This window comes from Myxocyprinus asiaticus, chromosome 5, assembly GCF_019703515.2.
Source record: "Myxocyprinus asiaticus isolate MX2 ecotype Aquarium Trade chromosome 5, UBuf_Myxa_2, whole genome shotgun sequence".
Taxonomy (NCBI): Eukaryota; Metazoa; Chordata; class Actinopteri; order Cypriniformes; family Catostomidae; genus Myxocyprinus; species Myxocyprinus asiaticus.
This window is the reverse complement of record NC_059348.1, coordinates 14,375,449-14,397,388: the sequence shown is the minus strand read 5'-3', so window position 1 is coordinate 14,397,388 and position 21,940 is coordinate 14,375,449. Positions and strand designations below refer to the sequence as shown.

General features: G+C 38.3%; 2 protein-coding genes across 8 annotated transcripts in view; one reads left to right on the top strand and one right to left on the bottom strand.

Annotated features, from left to right (window-relative positions):
* LOC127441627 (dipeptidyl aminopeptidase-like protein 6) overlaps positions 1-8,700 on the top strand; it is a 220,770-nt gene extending 212,070 nt beyond the window's left edge. For both annotated transcript variants that reach the window (XM_051699245.1, XM_051699244.1), the window contains 9 exons: positions 488-586; positions 683-752; positions 1,471-1,665; positions 2,832-2,886; positions 4,134-4,251; positions 4,364-4,422; positions 5,041-5,113; positions 5,252-5,325; positions 6,989-8,700. In XM_051699245.1, coding sequence (XP_051555205.1) covers positions 488-586; positions 683-752; positions 1,471-1,665; positions 2,832-2,886; positions 4,134-4,251; positions 4,364-4,422; positions 5,041-5,113; positions 5,252-5,325; positions 6,989-7,138 — 893 coding nt within the window. In that variant the 3' untranslated portion in view covers positions 7,139-8,700. The remainder of the gene's footprint in view (positions 1-487; positions 587-682; positions 753-1,470; positions 1,666-2,831; positions 2,887-4,133; positions 4,252-4,363; positions 4,423-5,040; positions 5,114-5,251; positions 5,326-6,988) is intronic.
* Positions 8,701-9,310: 610 nt separating this feature from the next.
* The window catches only part of LOC127441625 (rho GTPase-activating protein 21-like), a 90,342-nt gene continuing 77,712 nt past the window's right edge, over positions 9,311-21,940 (bottom strand). For 3 of the 6 annotated variants that reach the window (XM_051699236.1, XM_051699238.1, XM_051699242.1), the window contains 11 exons: positions 18,719-18,870; positions 18,498-18,628; positions 18,170-18,328; positions 16,619-16,697; positions 16,333-16,406; positions 16,118-16,207; positions 15,845-15,970; positions 15,720-15,761; positions 15,134-15,239; positions 12,713-12,744; positions 9,311-12,470 (listed from right to left, as the gene is read on the bottom strand). In XM_051699236.1, coding sequence (XP_051555196.1) covers positions 10,932-12,470; positions 12,713-12,744; positions 15,134-15,239; positions 15,720-15,761; positions 15,845-15,970; positions 16,118-16,207; positions 16,333-16,406; positions 16,619-16,697; positions 18,170-18,328; positions 18,498-18,628; positions 18,719-18,870 — 2,530 coding nt within the window. In that variant the 3' untranslated portion in view covers positions 9,311-10,931. The remainder of the gene's footprint in view (positions 12,471-12,712; positions 12,745-15,133; positions 15,240-15,719; positions 15,762-15,844; positions 15,971-16,117; positions 16,208-16,332; positions 16,407-16,618; positions 16,698-18,169; positions 18,329-18,497; positions 18,629-18,718; positions 18,871-21,940) is intronic. The other 3 variants (XM_051699237.1, XM_051699240.1, XM_051699241.1) reach the window with 3 other exon arrangements.

Here is a 21,940-nt window from a genome sequence, read left to right as displayed (position 1 = left end):
ACAGTGGTAAAATATTGCATGTTTAGTTATATACTGACATCTCACATGACACTCTTAACCTGAACTGCTTGCTGATGCGTGGCGCTGAAATAATCCACGAGGTTCCCGCTCAGCTTCTTAAATTCGATTCCCGCCTTCATCGATTTGATTGGCTGTCTCAAATGACATTGACGAGTGGTGTTAGACTACTGTGCATGGTAAAAATTAAACTTTTTTTAAACCATTATGATATTCCTGCAACAACTTAATGACAATTATACTGCAGCGCATAATAGACTGCAGCAGAACAGCAACAAGGATATCAGTTATTGGGAGGACAATTTGGCCATATCTGATTATTGGAGGGGACTTGTCCCCCTCAATGTATATTGTGGTTACGACCCTGGATCTGACTAATAATCAAGGGTAACCATACACTTATATGTAATATGAGAGAACGAAGTATCTCTCTGATCATCTACTCTCTGATTTATTCAATTAATTTCAGAGCTGCTGGATGTGGAGACCAATGAAGAGTTGAACACCACAGTGAACAACACACTGATGCCCAAAGTAGAGTACAAGAAGATCAGCATAGATGATTACAGTGAGTAGTGTAAATACAAGAATCAATCCACTCATCATTAATCCTGCAGAAAGTGAAGATTGTCAACGCATAGTAACTTTTTCATCATTTGCACAGGTCTGAACATCCAGATTCTGCGGCCAGCAGGATTTATAGAAACAGTTCAGTACCCATTACTGCTGCTGGTGTAAGTTTTTCACACACACACACACACACTCAATATAAGTCTCTTAAATTCACATATGAAACTTAAAGACTGGAGTGTAAGAATAGCATGACATAAGCTGTACTGGCACTTTTTGCTTACAGTGATTAACAACGTAAAGTATAATCTAAAGCAGGGGTCAGCAACCTTTTTGACATGGAGTGTCAATAGTGGTGTTTTCCTTTTTACATCATGTGTTGTTCTGAAAGCAAAAAGAAACAAATGAAACACAGAACTGTCATCCGTGCAGCCTGACCGAAGCAAAGTGGGCGTCGTTTATTCACGCGATTAACCAAAAGTGAAGCGTTGCCGGCTTGTGACGCACGAATGGCTTGCACGCGCTGCACGAGCCTGTTGGGTATTATGCCAGTCTCGTCACATTTTAACTTTTTGTTTAGCCTCCCATTCAACTCATGAAAACACGCTGCGTGATCATAAGGAAGGATTACCTCAAGATGTAGATTGGAATGCAGGTGCGGAATTTCATATGTATAAAATCATCTATTCCTCTCTCGCCATTGCTGGCATGCCAGTGATGCGTGCAATAGATTGCTGACCCCTGATCTAAAGTATAAAATACTTCATCAGTGCTACTGTTGCTAATTTAATTTAATTATGAGTTACTGTGGATGAGTAAATAATGACATAATTTTCGTTGTTTGAGTGAACAATCCCTTCAGTTTACATCTCATTACTGTAGGGATGGTACCCCTGGTGGACAGGTGGTGACTGAGCAGTTTCACATGGACTGGACCACAGTGCTGGTCAGCTCCTTTAACACTATCGTCATGCGTCTGGATGGTCGTGGCAGTGGCTTTCAGGGCATAAACCTCCTCCAACGAGTAAAGAAGAAACTGGGAGAGTTTGAGGAGAGAGACCAGCTGGAAGCACTTAGGTCAGATTATCTACATGAACAACAGGCTATTTAGTATTTGTCAAGGATGTAATTAAAAAAACAGTAAAGGCCAAACAAAGAACCAATGGTTAGAGAACATAATTCATCATGGTTTTTATTTGAGGTTCCTCAATTGTTTTAACTTCAGGACCTACATTTTACATCAAGTGGCAGCCCAACACAGTACCAAAGTTGTACAAACGTTTTTAGAGTTTTATATTTTCATGCTCTCCAACACGTAAGACATGCTGCATCAAATATGTAGGACATGCTACTGCTCAATTGGACATACATTCAATCACAAGCAGATCTAGACAGGTGATGCTGGGGAGGAGGTGGGTTTTAGAGAGTAAATTCTCATAACAGGCTAACCTGTGGATTTTGCATACACTTCTTCTACCGGTCTATTTTGCTTTAAAAATGAAATTAATTTATTGAAACACACACAACAATATATATATAAATTCAAATTACACTTCAAACAAAACAAAAATATAATCAAAATAACAAAGTGGTCAAAAAATCATATATAACTACCAAACCAGATCCAAACATTTTACCCTCTCCGGCTTCTTCCACTGGCCCCTTTTGCAGTGATACACTAAGACAATTGTACAATTGTAAATAAAGCCTAAACATGATAATGACAAAAAAAATAACCATGATGTCTAGAAAGTTTAATACAAATCTCATATATATATACATTTCATAAAACGGTTACGACTGTGAATGTCAAGGACATAATTTGATGTTCCACTATATTTAAGAGTTTGGACATGAACTTTATTACCTGCTGGTGGAATCTCTTTTGACTATACCAAAAAAACAAAAAAACAGGCGTGCTTCTGAAACATCCTAGCACAATTACCTGTTTTTCAGGAAAATATCAAATTGCACTCTCTGCGCCACTTCATCAATATACAATACAGCCACAGTTTGTGCGCATACACCCAACGATAGCGCAAAAACTCCCACCCACTTGCGCTTTGCCCTGACACATAAATTGCGCCTAGAATTAGCGCTCTCACCGTGGATTAGATGTAGCCGTCGCACGTAGTGCTGCATTTAGCACGGTCACAGAAATAGAGCCCTAAATGTTCTGCCACCCACAATTTGAGAACCAGTGGTTTACATCATATTTAAATCCTCTTTCTGATTCTCTGCAGAATTATATCACAGCTGCCATACATTGATGTCTCAAGAATTGGAGTTTATGGAAAGGTGAGTTTGCTTGTTGATTGACATTTGTGTCTTCTAATCAACTGTTATTTTTTTGTTTTGTTTTTTACCGTAAGTGAACTTGACTTTTATTGTCACACAAGTTGTTCAGCACTGAGTTGCACATTAGCCAGTAGAAACTTTTCTTAGTCTGTAAAGTATGGCCCAGCGGATGGAAAATATATGCTTTAGGGAACTGGAGTTTACTGTAGTGCATGCTCCTTGATTCGGTTTAAATGCGTACACAGTAATGCAGGACTCTATTGTTCCAACAAGAGAACTCCACACATTTCAATACCTACATTTACAGAGGGAAACAGAGATATGGGTATTATACTCATATCCATTAAAGAATAGAGCCAATAGCTCTATTACAATAGCTGAATTATAGAACCTTTGAAAACAGGCCTGTTTTTGAACAATAAATATAGTGTTTGAAAAGAGGAATAATTGTGATCCATTTCATTTCCAGAAACAGACAAAGGTCCTTTGAGTTCCATTCCTCAAAAGGGGTTGTCGGGGAATAAAAGAAATAAAAACGAGAGCCAATAAAAAAGACCAAGGCTGAAAAAAATATTCTGGACCATTGTCATTGTGACACTCATGGGTCACTCTCAGGTATAGGACCAGAATAAGTAAGGAATAATTGACGAAGGCCTGTTGAATTATTGAAAAATAATGCACACCCCTAGGTGGGAATGCGGCCGCAACACAAAAGCTAGACTACATGGTAAGCATCGGGTGTGCATTGTTTTTCAATTATTCAATGGGCCAGAGTCGATTAATCTACTAATACGGTTATCACGTTGCTAGTTCGAAAGCGCCACTTTAGAACTAGTGACGGAGGCTTGCGCTGCTTTTAAGCACTTATTGGAGCAACAAGGTAGTGTGTGTGTGTGTGTGTGTGTGTGTGCGAGAGAGAGAGAGAGAGCGAGAGAGCCGGGGGGGTGGGGGGGGCTGGGGGTTGAGCGACTGGGCGAGTGATTACCTGCATCTGCCGTGGCTCTTATCAGCTGTGTTTATCAGTAACTTTGCTTCAAATTGCTACGCTGTTCGTTTAACTACGCTTTTCTTTTAGGTAGGAGCAGGGTGGTAGCGTTGCTATTCTTCTGTCGATTTTCAGTTGTAAAACTGTTGTACTGATTTTATGGCGAGGCTGCATTGATATCAAGGTTCTGTGTCTTACTCACGATGAGTCATTGTAATTTGTGGTAATGAATCACCAATAACCTGTGTTTTATCTACTGCAGGCATATGGAGGATATCTGGCCGCCCGACTGTTACGCTCTGATGAACCTCCAAACATGTTTAAGTTCAAAATCAAGTGCGGCACAGCCGTCTCCCCTATTACTGATTTCACCTTATATGGTATGATCTCATAGCCAATGTTTTATCATACATACTTTCGTTTATCTTGGTTTTAAGTTCAATTTGTTAAAATAAAATGTATTGACTTATTTCATGAATGTCTGTTCGGTAGCTTCTGCATTTTCTGAACGATATTTAGGATCACTGCAGTCCAATAAGAGAGAATACGAGGTAATACACACCAATTTTAAGCCCAAAGTATACTTCGGTCAGACGTGAATGCTCAACAGGACGCATGACACAAATCTCGTCATCAGCAGATTGTTCAAGCACTGAATGTGTGCAGCCCGATTTTTTTAAACGCGCATTCATGTGCATGCACCTGGAATTATTTTCACTAATTAGTGTGTCCACAAGGTAGCAACACTCACATCTGAGCTGTTGCTGTCACTAAGAAGCTCTAGAAGAAGATGTAATCGCCGATAAACAACAGGAGACAAAGGAAAAAACAACAGTGGATGTGCACGTCAAGAACACATGTGTGAGGAGGTCAGGAGATACCTGCAATTGTATAACTCGAGTCTGAAGGACTATAAAGACATCTATATAGTTCTAAACTCCTGAAGAGAAATAGTCCAGTCTCATAGCAGTCATAGCGTGCATGCGCCAAACATCTGTGAATGCGCGCACAGTCCTATGGAGTATAATTTGAGAGGTTTGTGTTTGACTGTATGCAGACGCTGAGCATTCGCATCAAAATCAAAGTATACTTTGGGCTTTAGATGTTTCAAGGGACTATCCTAAGCCGGGTCATATAAATATATGATGGTTGATTGCTTGTGTTTTCAGATGGCACGTTTAGCAGACCACATAGAGCAACTGAGGGACAAGAAACTTCTGATAATTCATCCAACGGCTGATGGTAACCCTTGATTTAGACAAAGATTATTTAAGTTGATGCATTATTTCTTTAACATGCTTTTAGTAAATGTTTTTTGTTAATAATCGGACCTGTTTCAACAAGCCTGGATTCTATGTAAAACATTTCTTCTTCACACAGAGAAAGTCCATTTTCAGCACACGGCCAAATTTATCAACCACTTGATAAATGAAAAGGCTAATTATACATTACAGGTAAGATCTGTTCACCTGCTGTTGCTAACTTTTTTTATACTGGGCACATTTGCTGCGGTCTGAATCTGAGTGCAATTGTTCCCGACACCCCCCGTAGCATTGGTCTGGTTTCAGACTCTTTAGATTCTGTTGAACCCCGGTGCTTTTCCTTCATCAACTTGTGTCATCACAAATGTTCAAACGATGGAGAACACAATGCGGGTCCCTATATTTGTTTTTTATTAATTGTGTCATTATGCACACCAGAGTGAATGACACTAGCACCTCTGTGTGTCGTGTGCCATAATTCAGTATGTCCAGGAGAAGGCGACTTTCCTGTATCTGATGCTCGCTAACGTGGTTTTTTGAGGAGACTGTTAGTTGTGGGCAATTATTTGCAGCGCTGCTTATGTTCCCCTGCCACTTGGTGCACATGTGTGTGTTTTTGTGCAACTGAAGATGTCGTCATGCTTAAATTGGCAAAAAAGAATGCCCAAGTTATTTTACTTCATGAACAATTGAGGATCCGAGTACATGTTGCTTTTTCAATCATGCGAACCATGACACAGTTCCATTGCAACTGAGGTCAGACCACCTCCTACAAGTAGTCTCGGGTTCAGTACCACAGTCAACAAAACAGCTTTCATATTACCAATTTTTCATGCAAGTTGTGCTCTGTTTTGGACTAAACTGCCAGTGTGAAAGACCCCTTAAACTCTCAGCCAATGACTTCCAAAACCTAGTCAGCTGCCTATGTATGCAGCATTTTAAGGCATTATGGGCATCAAAAATGCAAAAACTGTCCAAAAAGTTGGCAGCATGATTATGGTAAGATATCATCTTTTGGCCAAAGTCTAAGGCAGTATTGCTAGTGTCCTTCATGGAGAATGCAATGCCAGAATGCATTGTGACCAGTTTTCTCAAGCTTGGAAAATCCTTCCAAGATGGTGAACAAAGCAAGCAAATTAATATAATACTGATATGTATAAAAAAAAAAAAAATTGAATCTAATTAAAATGGACTGTTTACCCAATATTTGTGTTTGATATGTATTTTTATGCTTATTAAATGTACTACTGGGTAATTAGCTTAGCAACATGCTAATGTCAAACTACTGAAATCAGTTGTGTCAAGCACTATTTGCATGATGGGGTTGTGGGGCGGGGAGTTGGTGGATTGCAAGGCGATATTCTGATGTGGTGCGAGCTGCGAGGCAATCGTCTTTGTTCTATGACGAAGACCAACTGAACTCCCAGAAATGTTGAATTCCCAACTGAACTCCCAGAAATGTTGAATTCTTTCCGCTGTGTTGACTTGTTGATATGATGTATGGCTCCAATGTATGACATTAGTTATACAGTCTTTTCCAAGCACATGTGCACTCTTCAAAAACCTGTAAGAACGCCACTAAGGGGTTTACATGGCCACATAAGCCACGTTCTCTGAGAGAAACCTGGGTGTGTTAAACTGCTTTTTCTTAATCCCTTAAACTGCATAAGCAAAACTGCATTGTCATTTACATGGTTTCCAAATGCCACTTTCTGCAAAAACCTTGGAATAATTTTTTTTTTTTAAGTGCATGTAAACGTGGTCATTGACTCATATTTTTCACTACTATAACTAATGAGCAGATTTTCTTTTTAATTACGCTTTTTGGTTTACTGAATATTTTCCTTGTTTTTAGATCTACCCAGATGAAGGTCACTTCCTTCACTCCAAAGCCTCAAAGCAGCATCTGAGTCAGTCACTGGTCAACTTCTTCGTAGAGTGTTTCAGACCACCAGAGATGCTGATTGAAGAGAAAGTGGAGCAGGACAACGAGGATGATGGTTAAATTCATATGTTTATATTCCGGCACAAGCCAGCTTACAGCCCAATATGCAAACTCCTCTCCTCCATTATACCCGTCTCCATTCCGCTGTTAGTTTTGAAGGGTTCTCCTGAGCCTATGCATGGACCACGCCCCTCAACTCTGATTGGCTCATTGGCTCCAGATAAGAGTTTTAATGACTTGGTGGTAAAAGAACCTGTGGATGTTAACCCATCTTATATTCATCAATAACACTCAAGCAGTGTGGGAAAACTATCTGGACTGGTGTGATTCGGTCATCCTGTTGAGCTCTTTGGCTTGTGTTCTTTATAATTCATGCACAGCTGATGGAAAGCTTTAAGAGAGGAAAAATTAATGGCAGGAAAAGCTGCAAAATGCCCTGTTGTATCCTTCTGTTGAGTTTAATCCATTTACTACTCAGTTTAGGGCCTTTATTTGTGTGTAAATATATTTGTAAATCCATTTGTTTTGTCTTTAATGTCAAACTTATTGGGCCTCATTAATGAAACAAATTTAGGTGTAAATTATATAACTATTGGGCCTCATTCATTAAACAGGAGTAGAACGAATTTTAATGCAAATTTTTCTTAAAGGCATGCTTATGTAAATTCTCGCACTTGAAGTGAAAATCAATTGAGCGCAATTTTGCATATAGTTTATAAATCCGTTTTACGCAAGAACAAATCTCATTCTTGCGTAAGACCCATTCTTATGTGACCTGTTGCATTGCATCAAATGCAACAATGATTCTGTAAATCATTTTTAGTTTTAAAAATGATTTACAGAAATTCGTTCTGCATGTTTAATGGTTGAGCTCCATTGTGCCATGAAATATGTACTACTGCAAAACAGTTACTTTAAATTGATGCACTGTTGGGATAATCCATAAGTAATCAATGGGGGGGGGGGGGGGGGGTTAACATTGTGTGTTCTTCATTTGTGGGTAGGCCCACAAATGGAATGTCTTGATTTTCCTTTTGTTTTTGACTTGAGTGCAGCTGTTTGATTTTTATTAATTTAGTCACTGTGCCTTATTGGAGTAAACCTGCTTATGCCAGGCAGTCCATGAGGTAGGCCGAATATTTTATGGACATGTAAGAAAATATGTTTAGACATAAAAAATAAAATAATATTAAAGCAGAAATGTTTTACATTATCAGCTAATAGACCAACCATGTCACTACCCTGCCAAGAACATTTTCTTTACAGACCTGTGATTAAGTTGTGAAGTAAACAGATTAAGTTCTGTACTGAGTTTAGGAATACTGTAGCTTCTTTGGGCAGGCGTATGTTGTTTTTCTGTCATAAAATGGCTGATCTTTAAACATATTGCATAGAATATATATTTTTTGCTTTATAATTTGACATGGTGGTAAGATGGTTTCATTTTCACTTAGTTTTAAAGTATCTACGTGTTGTTACTTTTGACAACTTGAATGTACCTATGTGGTCCCACTGAATTTACTGTTGTGAAATCCTGTCTTGTAAACAGATGCACTGTGTAAATTACAACTGTTTTGGTCTCTACGTGTGTGTACCTTGTACATAAAGCATTTTGAAAGCTATCTAGTTTGTTTTATTTAAAGCCCAAGATATTACAAGTTTTTGAACAGCTGCATGCATTAGTGTGGTTTACAAGTCAAAGGCTGTTTGGAATAGCATACTATGTGTATGCATAGAATACCCAGATAACCTTGAAACAGCAGGATACAAAAGAGCTTACCACATGTAATACTATGTCCTATATGTAATGTGTTCAACATGACCTTCCAATACCAGTGTAATGTTTAAAACAGAAGTGGTATAAGCATCTCGTTCTTGACAAATTATTTGATTTAGAATTTTTTACTCCAAATTGGACTAAAAATGGAAAATAACAATTCTGACAACAATGAAGCATACTACAATTTGAAATGTTTATAAAGGAATAATACATAATGGAATGCCATCTGCTTCAGACACATTTTTCTTTATCAGTATAAACTGCTAAGTCTTCAGTTAGTAGGCTAGTATTCCTTTCCGAATGTAGCCAAAGACTGATTTGTCAGGCATTATTAATTGCATACAAATTTATTGTAATGGCAGTCCACCCTCTAGTGGTACCCAACTGTGATGGATGATTCCTGTTAAGGAACCACAATTATGACAATAATTTATCACAACCACCTGCAGATATTTATCAGACAAAAAGGGTTTTATTTTCCAGTGTTATACAATGTGCGTCCACCACAGGAGCGGACCCAGCATGATACAAACAGTAAGGGAAGCATTGTTCACACAAGGGGAGACTGAAGAACCCCCAAAGATGATTAGCATGACCATGTTCACTCTCCATGGTCCCATAACCTTGCCTTTGTATCATACAATACTTACAAAAAGGAACTGATGCGATGAAGATCACCGGAGGAAGAGGAGCAGCTAAAACATGTCATAGATATGTACATTTAAGTTACTTACTTTACAGGAATATTTAAAATTCAAGTTTTGTTAAAATACCAAATGAAAAACTTATAACAAACAATGCATTAAAATAGTGTTAAGACCCAAGAGGAATGCTGTAGGAATGGAAGCTTCTCTTGTTTCCATGAAGTCTGAGCTGAGGTGAGTTAATAAAATTCATCTTTCAAACATTTTTGTACACCTTAATGTATAATAAGAGATATGATGTGGCACCTTCAATAAAACAAGACCAATATTCAATATGAGGCACTTTCATTTTCCAAAGACACCTGATTTGTTAACAATCCATTCTTTTCCTATCATTTTTTTTTCCAGCTTTATGCTCGAGACGATCTTCATGTCTCAGTAGTCATAGTATAATCATTTTTATTTTATTTTTAATTGCATTAGAGGGAAGTTTGAATTCCTTTGTCTTTTTTGTTTTTAAACTTTGTGCCATTTTTGCAAAATGCATTAGAGGGAAGTTTGAATTCCTTTGTCTTTTTTTTTTCTTTTAAAACTTTCACTGTGCCAAGTGTCTGCCATGCACAGCATTGAAAAAGGGAAATGAAACCAACACTGTCCCATAGCATGTTACGCAAAGCAGTCCAAACACAGGCAGAATTAACAAACAAACAAAACAAAAAAAGCACAGAGTAGAGGAGCTATGTACAACTTGTAAATGAAAATGGCAGTTTGTTTAGTATCACAACAAGCAGATACATTCTTGTTTTGGTTACTGAAGGACCTACCACAATGCTGGGACCTCTTTACACTTCCAATAAAATATTTTATCAAGGCTCAATACATTTTAGTCTTTTCAACATCCAACTATTCCAGACTATGACCTACCAGCTTACTCTATTTCTTGCTTACTTGCATTATCTTCAAGACCATTAGGATTAAAACTGCTCCATTATGAAACATTTTAGCCATTTTGACTCTATACTCAAATCTAAAATCTATATTCATTGGGACTAGAGCACATCCGGTTTTTCCAACAATACTGCACTTCAATTGGCCTACAGTGAGAGGGCCCCTATATTCATTGTACAACATTGGGTCAGTACATCAATTCATTCATAGAAGGAAATATCACAAGATGTTTTAAAAACAAAGCCTGTAATGCCAACTGTCTGTCAAAGAACACACAACAGCAATTTTAAACTCATTTTCCTCATCTTGCACAAAACACACTCTTTCGCTCATTGTATTTAGTGCTCATCCCATCGTTGACGCCAACATGGCTTACAAGCATCACTCAAGTACCTTAAAAACATGTCAACTCTCTGACATTTAGAAACAGTGTACTCATATATATTGGTGTATTTATATATACACTCTCTCTCGCACACTTTCATAGGTACTGATAGAAACGGGACCGGACCACTTGAGCACCCGAGAGTTTGTGAGGGTGGGCGTGAGAAGCTAAGTTTAGGCTCTTGCTTTGAGCAGCTGCTACATCTCCATTGAGCAGCTGACCTGGATAGGAGTGCGAGGGCCCAGCAGATAACAGGTCCCGTGATCGAGAAGGGTGCAGGTCTAGCATGTCCAGGCTAACTTCAGGGTTGCTTGCACGGTGTCGCTCTCGAGCTATCCAGTCTCTGATGGAAAAGTCCTGTGAACTGCACTTGGGCTTTAAGCGATCCACTGCAGAGAGCTCAGTGCCCTCTACCCTTTGCCAGTCTCCAATTACTGACAACTCGGCAAAGTCACGCTGCCCACCCATAGTGTGCCTGCGGCGGATATTGCTTTTCCGTTTACTTCGGGTCTCGGGGGACCTGGTACGCTGAGAACCCACCCCAAACATGTCATCAGCTGACGTCCGCAGTCGACACTTTAACCGGTCTGTGATTTTAATTCGCCACAGGGGTTCAGTGGCTCGTTCCGATTCACTGCGAGAGGAAGAGCTCAGGCTGCCAGTGGATCGTTCTTTGACTGCCTCCAGTACTCGTGAAAGTTGACTAGACTCCTTGTCACTGCGGCTTCCATCAGCTGAAGACTCGCTGTCTGTCTTCTTCCGACTCCCTCTCTTGCGTGCCAAGGTATCGCATGCAATGATTCGATGGGAGGGGATTAGATTGGGCACATATTGCAAAGGTGTAACATTGCCTTCTGGTTCAGTCAGCCCACCTTCTTGGCCGCCAGCAAACACTGACAGGTCACTCTCACTGTCAGTTTCCATTGGTCGCCCTTCACTGATGAGTTCACTTCTTTCATCATCAGCATCATCCCCGCGGCTTTCAGTGACAGATTGCACCTCTGGACAAAAGGTAACAGACTCCAACCCTGTGTGGAAGGTCATTGAGGAGGTGGTGGAGTAGTCTGAAGTGATGGAGCAGACTTCTGCTCCTGGGCCTATTCCTGTATTCTCCATCCAGTGGCCTGGTATCCTGCGATGCCTCATTCTGGGTACTGAGGCCTGGGAGCTGGTGCTGTTGAGTGTGCCCAAATCAGAGGCACATCCATCGTCGTAGTTAGAGGGAGGATCTGACAGGGAACTTTGGCGAGTCATCTGCATGTGATAACTAGTTTTGGGTGGTGTAATGATCTTCGGTGAGGGGGAGGTTTGCTGGGGCAGATGTTCAGAGTGGAGCTGTTTGTTGTTAGAGGCGAGGTCAAGGCTCTCTCCTAGGCTCTGGTCACCATCCTCAGTCCTTTCTATTTGGTCACCGAGTTTAACTTTGTTCTCGGCCTCTTCAGTTTGGTCATCAGCTGGCCAATTTGGATCATTTTGTACTGGAAGGTCCTTCTTGGAGAAACTGGCGTCCAGATCATCATCGGAGCTGCTAGGCTGAGGCTTGTCCTTGGGCTTTTTGCGTTTGCGGCTGGCAAAGATGGAAGAACGCAGCAGCTCTCTACTATATTGATCCTTACCAGACCCCCAGGAACCCTGCTGAAGAACCAAGCAGATACAACCACTTAAACTGTGCAAAGAGGCTACTGTTTCAAAGAGTAAATTAGGGGGGAAAACAGTGTCTGTTTTATCATATTTTAAATTGTATCACTTTTTAATGCCTTCAGAAAAGACAACTTCTGGCAGCACAGTATTTACTCAGGGAATCCACTGTAAAAGCAGGGGTCGTCTCATCTCATAAAATGATTTTATAATGATCTCAAGAGGAATTAAGTACTTACCTTTGATTTTGCAGAGTCACTGGTGGTTGAATCTAGTGGAACAGGATGAGAAAAAGGTAAATAGGCCATTTCAAGTGGAATACAATAGAGACAAAGTGTAGAGACAAGAGGAGACTTAAATATAAATATCCTTCACCACAACAGCAGTGGCACAGTACAAACAATGGAGTCATGTGGAGATCTGAGAGATGAAGGCAACACAGTTAAGCCATCACAGAGAGAGACATGGAGGAAAGAGGAATGAATGATGACAAGAATCCAACAGTGTGTAGTAAGACAGGAGGCAGCTCATGCACACATTCATATAGACAGACAGGCTGTCCACAGTGAGACCGCAAATCACGGACACACACACCAAGAGCCAGCAGAATATATCAATAGGCATTCTTTCACAACTCATGAGACATCAAGGCAGGGATGGACATCTTTACAGCTACATATTAATTGTGGTGAGAGCTGCTGCGAATGTGGTCTGAAACAGGATGCTCTTCTATTGCCAAAAGGCCAAAGTATACTTAATAGTGCTAGAGAATATATATATATATATATATATATAAACCTGCATTAATTGGAATCATTTTAATGGAATGAATATGCTTGTGGAAGGCTACACAAAACATTTGACCCAAGTTAAACAATTTAAAGGCAATGCTATCAAATACTAGCTAAGTGTATGTAAACTTCTGACCCACTGTGAATGTAATGAAAGAAATAAAAGCTGAAATAAATCATTCTCTCTACTATTATTCTGATATTTCACATTCTTAAAATAAAGTAGTGATCCTAACTGACCTAAGACAGGGAATGTTTTCTACAATTAAATGTCAGGAATTGTGAAAAACTGAGCTTAAATGTATTTGCTAAGGTGCATGTAAACTTCGGACTTCAACTTTATCAGGACGAGCTTTACTGTCAACAGTCGCTGTTATTCGTGTAATGGATGAGACTTACACTCGCTTTGATGCTGCAGATCGCCACTAAAAAAAAAAAATAAATCACTAACTTGGGAAATCATATTTGTGTTGAGCAGTACCAGTTTGTCAGAGTAGAATATGGAGATGCAGAATGAATCAAAGCACTGAAAGACTATGACACAGGACAAGGGTCAGATATGACAGGAGGGCAGAAAGGGGCTAAAGGGGCAAAAGCTATAAGTTTGTAGAGCATCTGCAGAGTCCTTCAGATGGGTTACTACACCACTCCAAAGCCCCTTTGCTCACTCTCCATCCAGACATTCGTAATGCTTTTGAATGGTATGAGATTCATCTTGCACTGAACATGTCTTTTGGGTTTTATGATTTAAGCCGGCTCAGCCCCTCACCACACCCCTTTAGACCACATGACTGGAGAACATCCTGGCGACCATACCATGCTAGAATTCCTTGCGGTCAGCTTCAGAGGCAACGAGAGACAGCAAAGAGGCTTTTCAGACACATTACACCATCACAGCTCTGTATCCTCTCTGTTAATAATAGTCTTATAAGATATGAAACGTGCAACACAACGATGACAAATATTGACTTCTCTGACATTTGTTTTTTTTTTTTTTTTTGGTTTCTTTTCTTTTCTGGTGGGTTTGTCCCGGATTCACTTTCAGTTTATAAGAATCGGGGATTACTGCAGACTAGGCAGCTACACTGGGGACAACACTCCTCCTTCTTCCTACAGTCCCAGCTGTCCATCACAGACATTACAGAGTCCATCAGTGACATCACCGAGTGATAGATGCCGCCCACTTGGCCTGTGTCAAGATTGGGTAATGTGTGATCAGTGCTGGACAGGGACAAGGGAGAAGAAAAACACTAGAGACAAGATGGGTCAGATGGGTAAACCGTTGCTGGTTTTGCATTGATTTTTCCTTTTCTTTTGGGAAAGAACATGCCGGGTTAGCACAAGAGAAGGGGAAGGAGGGAAAAGAACTGAAAGAAAAGGAGGAGTGGAGTCATAACGGAGACTAAAGCATTAAGGAGGGATGATGAGTGAGGTTGAAACTAATACAAACCATAGCAAAAGGAGAATTCTGAAGAAAACATGTAATCCAAATAAAGGCAACTTGTAAAATCAATGACTTAAATAAAAATAAAAATAAAATAAGGTTGATTCATAAGCTTCATATACATAGGAACTATTTTATAAAAATGTTCAGGTAGTTTATCAATTTTGACCAATGCAAAATTGCTAAAATAGTTCACCTCTACATATGCACCAAGACATTTCTTGCAAGCATTTAGATATCTAAATGGAAAACATGTGTATCTGATAATCTACTTTAAGGTATTAAGACAGCCTGAACATACACACAACTTATCCAAACAATCAGAATACTTTTCCCTTTCTGAATCAAATCAATTCCACTACTGTATAGCCCTGGACAGCATTTTTAATGTAAATGATAATGTCATACTGTGCTGGCAGGATTACCTGAGACATCTCCTGGCAATGTTGCCGTACGGCCGATGTTGGTGAGCAGATGGTCAATGTTGGGCACAGGCTGAGACTGAACTGTGCTCTCCTGCTCCACTGTGGTCTGATATACACAAGCAAATGAGAGAAGAGAAGTAATGGGATCACACTTGGTTTTAACATCCACTTGTTCAGCTGAGACAGACTGACCCTTACACCTTGTATAAACATGCACCTCAAATCTGTCACCTTGTGACTGGATTATGTAGAGGGGAGGGTTTCCGCCCTGTTTCCACCTGTATTTAGCGATCTCCACTTGATTCAACGGACTTACTCAAGATGAATGTTAATACCAGGTGTAAAATGGGCCAGAGAGAAACTGAGGAAACAGTGAGGATAAGAAAGAGGACACAGTTTTCTCCAGTCCACTTGTTGGCCTGAGGAAACCAGTGTTACTCTGGAGATTCTGCAGTTACACTGAGCCAATGGCTGTCTATTAGCTATTGGAGAGTGATAGAATAGTGTTACTTGTTTAGAGGGGAGAAATTCACTTTGAGGTCATCTCAGAAAAGTACAGCAGCTACCATCTAATACTAAAACTCACCGTTGGCTCTTCATCTCCATCGTCAGTGAAGAACCAATCATACTGTAGAACAGCAAAGCAGATGGTCATTTCAGCAGCATTTAAACATAATTTACACATGAGGAGATGAATGGAAACAAACTTACTTGCTGAATGAGAGTCTCCACAATCTTGTACTGGTCGGGCATGTGCGTGACCATGTGGGTCATGTTGTCTTCAGAGGTTCTGACGAGGGTTGGCCCAAAAACAATGGCCAAGTTACGTGGCTCCATCTAATAAAAGTAAAAAATAAAAAAATAATTAAAAAAAACTTGCTTTTTAATTCCCCTTGCTAATTTTGTTTCCATATTTCTCTTATGAATAAATGGCAAATGTTCAGTACATTTGCCCTGTCTAAATTTTGCCCTTAAAGATCCTACCTTGTTTTTCTCACAGTTTTCAGAAACAGTTTTGAGGTGTCCAGAGAGGTACTTTAGCGTTTCGTAATGATGATCTGGCAGCTCGTGAATCTGGGAAAGTAAACACAGTAATATGATTTATACCAATCTGCTACCGATTTTATTACAGTGGATTGTAAATCTCTTGTAAATGTCATTATTTTCTAAATGAATGGATTTCTTCTGATAAACCGTACCAGTCTCTTCAGTGCTTTTAACCGTTCAATGGGGTCCTCCGTTCGATTAGCATCAATAAAGTTGGAATATTTTTCTATCACCAAAGCAAAAAAAGGCATCATTAGAACATAATTTACATGTTCTACATAAAATGTAAATCAACTCATGTAAAAACAATCAAATTTTGTCCTCTAAGTGGAGTCCTTCTACCAGAAGTGGGGAAAACAGGATTTGGATGCGAGGTGTTCTTTATAAAATAAAAAAACTGAATAATCTATTATTGAAAACTGTGACCATGTGTCTCACCATTGGTAAACAGAGGCTCTGGAAGTTTCCTGAAGAAAGACTTTAGCAAACTGCTGATCACATTGAGATCTCGCCACTTCTGCTGAAAGACATGAAAAAAGAAAGATTAGGGCTGTCTACGTCATACAAGGCAGGAGTAAACAATAAGGAATGTGTGCTTTTTCCAATATTTTCACTGGTCACACCACAGACAAGGTACAAGAATGTAAGACTTTTAAGATCTTTTTCAAGACCTGAAAAAAAAAATAAAATAAAAAAAATAAAAATAATAATAATAATAATACCATATCCCCATACCAAAACAAACCCACACAATCTCAAAATAAATCATGTCATCACAGACTTGTACTTAGACAGGGGCACACATTCAACATGGCCTTAACAATGCTTATCAGTAAAACAGGGTATGATATATGCAAGTTTAAACACTCAATACATGTTTTCCACATTTATATCACAATAAAATTGGTTTATGTACCATTATATAAATAGATACAAATTAGAGGTCAACAGATATTGGACTTCGCTGATATTATAATGTGTTGAAAGGCAATTAATCTGCAAATAGTTTTTAAAATCGGAAGCCTATATTAAATGTTCTTAGTCTTTCCTTCCTGTGATGGGGAGGGCCAGACGCAGGCTACAAGAGTCCAAATGTAATTAAATCCCAGATGCAGATTATGGTGCAACCAAAATACGAATAACCAGGTAATAAAAAAAAAAATAAAAAAAAATGGATCCATATTGCGGAACTTTTAAACTTAAGGCTGAAATACACTGGGGACTCTTATTTTGAAATGTCTGTGCTTCACTGCTTCCAGCTGCTCATTCAAACAGATAAGGGAAATAAAATTTGCACTCCTACAATAATCTGTAACGTATTACAATGTAAACAATTAAAAGTAAACATTGTCACATTTCATCATTTTTGGAGAAAATACAACAGTGCCACGTTTTCACTCAGCGCATGCATTTATTTAACTGAATCGTATTCTTTCGAAGTTTGACAATCACATTTGGTCAGATCACGATTCCTGCCTTTCCGCCCCCAAATTTAAGACATCTTTAAAATGATAATTAAGACTTTTTATGACCTTAAATTTTGGAAAACTGAATTTAAGACTTTTTAAATAATTTTAATTTTCCTTAAAAAAAATTAAAAAAAATAATTAAAAAAAATACATAAATTATATATATATATATATATTTCCCAGGTTTTTAATTTGTAAAAGCTAAAAATTTAACAGGTGTTAACTTCATGACAGCTATAAATTCATACAAAGTCTTGCAGGAAATCAATGTCATATGATTTGTCAAATCAGCAGAATTTGCAATAATAATGTTCAATAAATCACAGAAAACCAAATGTTTACAAGGCATAGAAACACATGTACATGATCAACGAATGCAAAACGAAGACAAACGAAGACATAGTGAAAACACTAGCTGAAACTTTCTCATACTGGCCCAGGGGGCCATCAGCTAATCTTTATAATGTGCCCTTGCAAGACTCAACAATATGACATTGCACAAGGCAAAGTGTTTACTCACATCATCTTGGATATCAATATCCGTCATGCCTTTAGTGTCTAGTTCCTCCTGCATGCTAGAGATGGCAGCATTGTTTCCAGGGACTCTATAAATCCCTGTGTACTCCAACCCTTTCTCCTCCACCAGCTTACAACAAACCTCCACGATCAAGGGCACAAACTAAAACAGAGACAGTTCATTGGTTATTTTTAATACTAAAAGGATGAATCTCACAAAACCTGTCAAGAGCATGTCCGCGTAATTTGTTTCCTGGGATATATTTTGGGGCACAAATTTTTAACTCTTTATGGTTTAGTACCACGATTTAGTAAGTTTTGGTATGTCTTACTCTGTTGTTTTGTGCAGGAGGGCAATTATCCAGTCGCAATCCAAACGTGACTCCAGCAGTGGGCCTCTTATCCTGGGGCTTTTTCTTCAGGCCTGGAATTCCTCTCCTCCATGCAGCTCCACTGGAGTCATCTAAGCCACACATCTCTTACATTAACACATTTCACTGAGATAATGCACACATAATGGGTTTCAGTGTCACTTCAGAATGCATTGTGTTACCTTTACTTCTCTCCTGCTCATTTCTGGGCGAGTGGGGGCTCTGACTCTTACTGCTGCCGCCCAGCAGTGTGTGTCTAATGCTGAGAGACTGCCGGGAGGTTTTGGGTGACGGCTCTGTCTTACTGCTGGGAGCACTGTGACAACACACATTACTGAACACAAGGCAAGCTTTCATAGATCAGCATACAGGCAAAGAGGAATTAAAAAAATGGAACGGTTAAAGAGAGACAGGCTCTGTTCCAAAGCTTAGTGAGCTGCCTACCTGGGCAACACTTTAAAGCATCATGGGTGCACTCGCAATAGATATTATTATCTTGGATTCTAAGGTGCCTTGATGTGGTCAAAATTTTAGAGCAGAACTGCAATTATCCTTTACGGATAAAGCAATCCCAGAATGCACTGTGACAAACCCAAAATATTCTCAGAATGCACTGCGACAAACTCAGAAAATGTTTATTCAAGATAACAGACAGAGTTGAGGGAAATGTCATGTGTCAATGTGCATTAACATTTAGTCATCTAGCAGACATTTTACCCACATCGACAAAAAAATTAAGTACATTTTATTTAAAAAGGACTATTTCACCCAGTACTTGTGTATTTTTTGTGCTTAGAGTATCGCGTTATTAGCTAAGCAATACGCTATTGCCTGACTACAGGGAATCAATTACGAACATTAGGCAACGCCCCACTAAATCGTTTTCATTCGAAAGCTCCGTTTCAGTTTTCAAAATTCATCTTTTCCAAAGTATGCAATTTTAGAGAGCATTTTTGAAATGTTCACCATTTTTGGTGAAGGGAAATTATGTTCAAGTATGGATGAGAGGTGTAAATGTATAGAAATCAATGCAGTTTCAAACAAAAATGTATTAATCCCAAAGTGTACTTCGGTCAGACGTGAACGCTTGTTGTCTAGGTACAGGACGCGTGATGCAAATTTCTGCATCAGCAAAGCGCTCGAACACTTAACACGTGCGGCCGAATTTTCCGTTGTTCAGATGCGCCTGGAATTATTTGCACTAATTAGTGTATCCACAAGGTGGCAGCACTCACAATTGAGCCATTGGTGTCACGAAGGAGATCTAGAACTGTGGTTCCCAACCTGGGGTCCCCTTAGGGGGCACGGAAGCTCACATGCTTTGAGGCTCTCAAAGATTCATAAAATGCACAATACCAGTAAGAGAGCATGTCAACATCATCATATAATGAAAAGACGCAAAGGAGCAAAATCTCAAAATAAAAAAAAAATAAAAACTGTCCTTGGCACCCTGGTAACTGTAGCAAAATTTCATGAAATGTCACTCTAATAACCTGAGCCTCTTTGTACAACTGCGTGAGAATGAAGCGCACCAAAAATATTCTACTTCTCAACGGAGGACTGTCACATGGCCAAGTACGTGACAGTTCATTTTTCTTGGATCTAAAAAATTCATGGAATTTCTGCATCATATTCATGCACTGAAAGACTGCAAAAACCTCTTTAAACAACATAAGTTGTTGGCATGTTAACGCTTTATTATGAAACTGTCAAGCAGCTGCAGGGGGACTCTGAATGTAAACCGCTAGAAATGTTCAACTGTTCTATCGCAGTAATGCATAATCATCATATTATTTTTATCTGTCTTTAAACGTCTGCATAATTTTAGAATTTCTCACGACCTTTGCGCTCTCTTGCACGCACATGCGAGCACACAGTGATAGAGGGATTGAACACACCTTTAGTTACTGTTGCTAACACAGTCATCAAGCTTTCCTTTTAGCATCTGTTCTGCCACAAATCACGGAGGGAGAAGTGATGGAGTAAATTACCTCAGAAATGATTAAATAACACATTTGTTAGCCATTGTATTATGTATATATAAATATGGCTCATTGACAAATAAGGTTGCCAGAGGTGATAAAAAATAAATACATATTTTTAAAAATCTGGTTAAAAACACAAGTGTCAAGTTCGTAGACATGTAATCTTTGAGTTGCTTTTACACATTGTTTGAAAAACATTTATAGCATTTTGTAAAAACAGAAAAATAAAAAAAGATTTAATGACATTAAAAATGTCATGTGGCGCAATCATCAAGTAAAAGGTGTTAAAATAGTTTCCTTGCACCTTGAATACATGTGTACACAATTTCGTCATTAATTTCAAAAAGGTTTTCAAATATAGGCTATGTTTCAAGATGATTTTTTTCACATGACAAAAAAAAAAATTCAACCTACATGTTGGTTGCACCACATGACTTTGATTTTGTGGATAAACATTTTTCAAATATGAATCATATTTAAAAATTGTTTCACTGAATTTTTTTTTTAAGAAATAAAAGATTATTTAGCACAACTTATGGTAACTTTTTTTTCAAGAATTTCAGCTTTTAATGAGACTGAATTTATTTTGCTGTCTCCGGATGGTTGCACCACATGACATTTTTTAATTTAAGCCTAAGAAAAAATATCAAAATGACTTCGAACTCATGCAAAACATGTTCATTAGTGAAGAGGTGTATTCAAGTAATTGTTTTGTGTGAGTTGCATTTGTAATGCTTTTTGAATAATTTACGGCTAAAAAAAATGAATGTCACATCGAGTTATATATATATATATATACACATATATATATATATATATATATATATATATATATATATATATATATATATATATATATATATATATATATATATATATATATATATATACACATATATATATATATATATATATATATATATATATATATATATATATATATATATATATATATATATATATATATATATATATATATATATATACACATATATACACATATATATATATATATATATATATATATATATACATATATATATATATATATATATATATATATATATATACACATACACATATATATATATATATATATATATATATATATACACACACATACATATATATTTATACACACATACATATATATATATATACACATACACACACATTAACGGGGGGGGGGTGCAGACTTTCTCATATGTTAGTAGGGGGGGCTTCACAGAAAAAAGGTTGGGAACCACTGCTCTAGAACATGTAACTGCCACTAAAAAACAGGAGACAAAGGTGGAAATGACAACAGTGGACGTTCATGTCAAGAACGCCTGCAGGACATGGCTGCGTTTGTATAACTCAAGTGTGAAGGAATATAAAAGACATCTTTATGTGTCTAAACTCCTGAAGAGAAATAGTCCA